Source organism: Silene latifolia, chromosome 9, assembly GCF_048544455.1.
Source record: "Silene latifolia isolate original U9 population chromosome 9, ASM4854445v1, whole genome shotgun sequence".
NCBI classification, from domain to species: Eukaryota; Viridiplantae; Streptophyta; class Magnoliopsida; order Caryophyllales; family Caryophyllaceae; genus Silene; species Silene latifolia.
The window spans coordinates 82339903-82347186 of NC_133534.1; the positions used below are offsets into that span (position 1 = coordinate 82339903).

Genomic DNA, 7284 nt, shown 5'->3' on the forward strand with positions numbered 1-7284 from the left:
CATCGTATTCCAACATAGAAATCTCCATCCAACCTTTGATTGCTTAGTACGGAGCCATTCATAGCCTTCTTGGACTGTATAAAGGCTATAAGAGTCTAACCACTTATTATCAACATAGGCTTGCTTGAAGACTTGCATTGTATGAGTAATTTTCTTATAGGTCAAACTACTATCAAGAGGTGCACAATAGTCAGACCAATCTGTCCCTTTCATATAAACATCACTTACCCAACGTACCTAAAGGTGATCTTTCTTTGTTGTAAGCCACCAAGCATATTTCCCAATGAGAGCTTTGTTCCAATTCTTAGCATCTTTTATCCCAAGGCCTCCTTCATCTTTTGGTAGACAACAAGTCCCCCAACTAATATTAGGAGCTCTCCTATAATTTGCATCCCCACCCCACAAATAATTCCTGCAGAGTGATTTAATTTTATTCAAGATATTGTTAGGAATCAAAAATATAGTAGACCAGTATGAGTGGAGGGGACAGACTGAACCAGAACTAGTCTGCCAGCAAAGGATAAGTGCCTGACACCCCATCCTCTGATACTAGCTGAAATTCTATTAATCACCTTCATCCCTTCATTCTTTGTCAACTTCTTAGCAGATATGGGAACACCTAAATACCTAAAAGGCATAGAACCACGATGGAAACTAGAGACATGAATAATATTTACAATAGTATCAGCTGACACCCCATTGAAATAGATATCAGATTTATCCTTGTTAAGCGTTAGACCAGAAGCACTAGAAAATGTAGAGAAACCCCTGAGCATCCACATTTTAGAAGCTTCAGTCCCTTTACTAAAAAGTAAGAGGTTATCTGCAAAGACGAGGTGATTTAATCTAGTATGGCCACAGAGAGGATGAAACCGGAAATGTTTTTGTTTAGCCACCACACCTAAGATCCTTGATAAATATTCCATACACAAAGTAATTAAAGACAAGGGGAGCCAAAGGATCACATTGTCTTAGTCCTCTTCTTCCAGGAAAAAAAACCAAAAGTACTGTCATTGACTGCCAGGGAATATGTAGGTGAGGTTACATAGGTCATGACCAACTTGAAGAAAAACTTAGGAAATTTTAAAGCATTTAGCATTTGCCTCATGAAATTCCATTCCATTGAGTCATACGCTTTCTTCAGATCAATTGTAATCATACATTTTGGTGAAGTTGCTTTCCTATTATATAATATAACCAAATCATGACATACGAGCACATTCTCCACAATGTTTCTGCTTTAGACAAACCCCCCTTGGTTCTCACTGATAATCTAAGGTAACACCCTATTGAGCCTTCTTCACATCACCTTAGTGATAGCTTTATAAACAATATTGCAACAAGCAATAGAACGAAATTCTAAAACACTCACAGGGTTAGTCACCTTAAGAATGAGTGTCAAATTAGTAGTGTTAACTTGCCTAAGAAGCTGTCCAGTTTGAAAGAAATTCTGTATAGCCTGAACAACTTCTGCACCAACTATATCCCAAGAGTCCTTGAAGAATTGGCTGGAGTAGTCATCTGGTCCATGAGATTTTATAGATGGAATAGAAAAAATACATTCCTTTATCTCATCAGGAGTCACAGGTGCCATAAGAATATTAGTGTGCTCCTGAGTGATTAAAGGACCTGTTCTGACTGTAAGCACATGGGCATGAGAGGTGGATTGGCAAGTGCCCAAGAGTTCCTTGTAATAATGCAAGAAAGCCTCTTCAATATCATGAGCAGTATTACACATTTCACCATCAACCCCTTTAATACACATTACTCTGTTGTGAATCTGTCTTGCCCTAATTTGATTGTGAAAAATCCTAGTATTTTCATCACCATACTTAGTTCAATTAATCATTGCTTTTTGACACAAGTAGCTTTGTTGGAATTTACAAAGATGTCTATATGAGTCAACTACCTCTTTCTCAGCTGCTAGAATAGAGACATTAGTATGACATTTGTGCATCTGAATCTGAAGCTCCTCCAGTAATGCCTTGGCAACTCCCACAGCTTTTTCCACATCAAAAAATCTATTGCAGTTGAGAGTTTTCAAAGGTTTCTTCAAATTCCTAAGCTTACTCACAACTTTGAACATGGGAGTACCACTCATTGATTGGCTTCAAATATTACTTACTATATCTTTATACCCACTATCCAGACTCCACATGTTATAATATCTGAATTGAGGTCTTCTGTGAGCCCTGATGTATATTCTATAGCATACATACAGATTGTGATCAAATAAACCTTCAAGCATAAAATGAGCATAAGCCTCGGGATACATATTCAACCATTCATCATTGACCAAAAATCTATCAATTCGAGATAAACCTCTAGAGGAGGGATTGTGTTTATTATTCCAGGTAAAGAAAGCCCCCTGGCCTTTAATATCAACCAGACCATAATAGGTGACACAGTTTCTAAACTCAGCAATGTCATTCCAAGTCACCCCCCCCCCCTTTCTTTCATTATATTTCAGAAGATTGTTGAAGTCACCACCAACACTCCATGGCCCTTGATATCCATGATATATTCCTTTCAATAGTTCCACAATTCAGTTCTCTGAGTATCTTCATTAAAACCATACACTGCAGAAAACAAGAAAGTATCACCAGTGGCTACTTCAACAATTTTAGAAGTAATACACTGAGCATTAGCATGAAGCATATCGACCTGAAACACTTGAGGATTCCAAATAATCCAAACCCTACCCCTTTGATGATAAAAGTTGTTATTGACTTCATGCCACTGAGAGCCAATATTATTTAACACAGTATCAAAGTCTTGTAACTTTATTTTAGTTTCAACTAAGCCAAAGAGACCAATATTATTTTGTTGAATAAACTTTTTAACATCTAACTGCTTATTGATCCCATTTATTCTTCTAACATTCCAACACCCAATATTACTCATGATTAACTAATTTCGGTGGTTCCTCATGTTCCCCATTCAATTGAGCATTACTCCATGAACTAGCAGCAACAGCCTCCACATAAGTCTTTATTGGTGACATATGACTCTGTGGAGAATGATGCTCATGCCTAGTCACTTGCTGCAGCACTTTTACAGGCACTATTAGGTTGGAGTCATGATAGGTAGGTCCCCCAAAAGGTGCTTCAACAGGTAACACCCTTTGGGTAACTACAGGTACAGACCCCCCTGGTTTTTTAATAGGCCTCTGAATTGGTCTCCACACTTTCTGAGTAGGTTTAGCAATTGGTTTAGCAATAGGAACTTGCTTCTTCTTACAAAGATCTATAGTGTGCCCAATACCCTTACAAAGTCCACACACAGTTGGCTTCCACTCATATTCAACCAAAATACTAACATCTTGTCTTTTCTCATCTGAAAAATACAACTTATCTATGATTTCTTGTCCTATTTCCACCTCAACCAAGAGTCGAGCAAAACCTAGCCTGGTCTTATCCTCAGTGGCAGCATTCCTCTTAATAAATTTTCCAATCAGTCCTACTAACTTCTCAATACTTGATTTTTCCCAAAATTTCAGAGGGAGTCCACAAAGACGCAACCAGATAAGTACATATTGAACTCGCTCCTTTAAGAGACTACTGGATTCTGTCCATGGCTTAACTACCAAAGGCTTATTATCAAATATAGGAAAGCCCTGCTGTAAGACAAGTTGTTGACACTCCTGAGTAGGAAATCTAACAAGAAAGACCCCATTAGGGAGGAAAGAACCCTATCTGGTTGAAACTTGTTTGTTGATTTGAGTTCGATTTTGTTTGTTGATTTGAAAACCATCGTAGACGTACCAAGAAGCTTGAATCACGACGTTCATGCAGCATCGTCAGATACAAGTAAGCTGAGGGTGCCAAAAAAACACTTCTTTTCTTCCTTAATGCAATTTATTTCATTAATTATCGCTTTTATCGTTTATTATTAACTATGTTATTTCTACGGTAATTTTGTATTTTAGATAATTATGGAGGGGAACGGTATTAAGTATGATGATGAATGCCCATGGATGGCCTATTATTTGTGTGGATTATTTCTTGTTAGGAATTAGACGATTAGTATTTTTATATGAATTATTTTCATGTTTTATCATTAATTATGCTAGATTTATTCTCGTATATTTGGATCTATGTTAATTTAATGTTTATGTTTTAAATCTGAAATTATAACACGATTTTTATGTTGATTTAGTTTGTTTAATTAAAAAGTTTGCATCTTGTATCTTTTGTTAATTTAGGACTTAATTAAATTAAATAATGAAATTGTTTAATTCTAATTCGTATATTGGCATTAATTATAAGATGTATACAGGAACATAAGGTTTACTTGCCTAAATTAGATTATGCATGTTTGTATGATTTAATTTGGTTTTTATTCTGTGACACCTCATGTTTTAAGTTTATTTTGTGATACATTTTGATAAGTATGATATGGTTTGATAATGATTAAGTGAGTTAATTGTGTTCCAATGATAACGAGTTGAAATGGCATTCAGATGTGTTGATGATTTCATGAGGCTTTTGTAGCATTTTGGGTGAACTTCTGGATGAAGTTCGTTTTAAGCGGGAAGACTGTAATACCCCATAATTGGATAAGTATTTATAAGAATAATTTATACAATCCAAATAATTAATTAATCGCGTTTATAATAATTGCAAATAATACGATAATTAATAATAAAATAATAGATTAGTCGGGAAATATTGACCGAGGGGTTGACTTACACGTGGTAAAGGAGTTTGACTCGGGAATAATAATAGTCATAATAATAATAATAATAATAATAATAATAATAATAATAATAATAATAATAATAAGAATAGTAATAATAAGAATAGTAATAATAAGAATAGTAATAATAAGAATAGTAATAATAAGAATAATAATAATAATAATAATAATAATAATAATAAAAATAATAAAAATAATAATAATAATAATAATAATAATAATAATAATAACAATAATTTTAAGGAGGGTAGGATTGGTATTTATACGGTGTAGTACCTTTGTTATGGTCAAGGTTCCAAGGACGTAACCTTAATTTAAGGAGGGTAGGATTGTAAAATCTCGGTGGTTGTGATGTTTTGAAATTTTACAATGTTGTATTATGGTGTTGGCGTTCTCAGTCTTAATTAATGCTTTTGTTTGAGTTATCTATTTCAGTTCTTGTCCTTACTTGAGCAATGTAATGCGTGGTATAAGTGAGTAGAGTTTTAATTGTGTTTTAAACTTCGGCACGAAGTTTATTTTTAGGAGGGTAGAATGTGGCAACTCATGTTTTAAGTTTATTTTGTGATACATTTTGATAAGTACGATATGGTTTGATAATGATTAAGTGAGTTAATTGTGATGCAATGATAATGAGTTTAAATGGCATTCAGATGGGTTGATGATTTCATGAGGCTTTTGTAGCATTATTGGGTGAACTTCGGGACAAAATTCATTTGAAGGGGGGAAGACTGTAATACCCCGTAACTGGATAAGTATTTATTAGAATAATTTCTGTAATTCAAATAATTAATTAATGGCGTTTATAATAATAATAATTGCAAATAAGACGATAATTATTAATAAAATAATAGATAAGTCGGGCAATATTGACCGAGGGGTTGATAATAATAATAATAATAATAATAATAATAATAATAATAATAATAATAATAATAATAATAATAATAATAATAATAATAATAATAATAATAATTCATCTTCCTTTTGATGCCGCTCTGCGTTCTAGCTTGGAACGTATTGTCACCGCATCAGGGCCGGGTTTTGGGGATTGGCAGTGGCGCCTTGCTACATTCCCTTTTCATCTGGGTGGCCTTGGTGTTTATGCGGCTGGAGATGTTTTGTTCTATGCTTTTATTGCGTCCCGCTTGCAGTCTGCTGGTTTTCAGGCTAAGCTCCTCGGCCCTTCTCGTGTTGTAGCTGCTGGCCCTGCTTTTGATGATGCCGCGTGTTTTCACTGCGACTACGAGTTCGATATATTAGGTCGCCCTAGTGAAATTGCTGCCCCCAAACTTATGAAGAAATTGGCAGATATTTATTTCACGACGGTTGCTACTGCCTCAGAGTCTGTTTTTTCTTTGACACCTCGCCAGATCGCTCTATGGCGGTCTCGGCGGGTTCTCACTCCTCCGATTGGTTACGTGCGGTTCCTATCTCGGGGTTGGGGCGGACTATGAACGGGAGGACTTACCGTAGTGTCTTTGGGGTATCGCCTGGGTGTTCCGTTATTCTCGGTATCTAGGCCCTGTCCTGCTTGCTCTCGGGTTTTTGCTGGGGATGTTTTTGGGGACCACGCTGTTTCTTGTACTGGTACTGTGGGCGTTAAACATCGGCATAACCTTGTCCGGGACACTCTCTTCGACATCTGCTATAGATCTGGTATTTCTGCGGGGAAGGAGGTTGATATCGGTTTGGTTGATGGGCATGGTGGCTCTCTTCGTCCTGCGGATTTATTGCTTTATTCTTGGGACAGGGGGCGTGATGTGTGCGTCGACCGACGGGTTCTTCACCTTTGACTCGATCAGGTTAGCGGATTTTGTGCCGGGCCGGGTTGTCGGCCGATCTTTCGGCGAAAGTGTGCTAAGTATGGGGATTTGTGCGCGGTAGCTGGTTATGGTTTCCTACCTTTCTCTTTCTCTTCACTTGGGAGTTGAGTTCGGATCTTGTTGCCTTGCTCAAGCGGATCCGGAAATTCTCGGTATCTCGGGATCTTTGGGGCTCGGGTAGCCGCTTACATTTTTACTCGTATTAGCTTTACTATTGCTAAGGGTGTGGGAGCCCAGATTGTCTCTCGGCTCCCCACCAATTTCATGTAAACCTTTTATTTTTATTATAATGAAAGCTGCGCGCATTTTATAATAATAATAATAATAATAATAATAAATAATAATAATAATAATAATAATAATAATAATAATAATAGTATATGACATAATAGAATAAGTATTTCCTAGAAATTTCCTAATTCTTATCTACCTTACTACTAATAAGCAATGCTAGACCTACCCTAAAGTCTTATTAACATAATAATATTTTACATAAAGAGAAAGAGGGAGATCTGGACAAGAAACAAGGGAATTAGATTCAGCGTAATTATCGTCTCAAGGTAAGTTTATACAATCTTCAATTCTCACCATATAATCTTATAATTACAATAACTAGTAAATTTGACCGCCTCTAGACTAGCTAGGACCGTGACCTTGGTCGTGAACCACCAGGGAGTGGCCGGACCAACCGTTGACCACCTTGACTAGAGGTTTTGATCGACGTTGACTTGACCCCAAAAGTAGGGCTTAATACAATTGT

At 36.4% G+C, this 7284-nt stretch overlaps 1 protein-coding gene across 1 annotated transcript; it reads right to left on the bottom strand.

The window, feature by feature from the left end:
- Positions 1-237: 237 nt before the first annotated feature.
- Positions 238-1765, bottom strand: LOC141601292 (uncharacterized). Its single transcript, XM_074421561.1, has 4 exons — positions 1422-1765; positions 1062-1181; positions 529-768; positions 238-412 (listed from the first exon to the last, which is right to left on the bottom strand). Exons 1-4 carry the CDS (start codon positions 1763-1765, stop codon positions 238-240), a joined length of 879 nt encoding a protein of 292 aa, XP_074277662.1.
- Positions 1766-7284: the final 5519 nt, after the last annotated feature.

Excerpts from the sequence above, each read along its gene's own strand:
- LOC141601292 (XM_074421561.1), bottom strand. The coding sequence starts at position 1,765 with ATGTGTATTAAAGGGGTTGATGGTGAAATGTGTAATACTGCTCATGAT. Across the intron at positions 769-1,061 it reads TTTCCTAAGTTTTTCTTCAA|GGGTTTCTCTACATTTTCTA; the intron begins GTTGGTCATGAC and ends GTGGATGCTCAG. Across the intron at positions 413-528 it reads ATCAGAGGATGGGGTGTCAG|GAATTATTTGTGGGGTGGGG; the intron begins GCACTTATCCTT and ends ATCACTCTGCAG.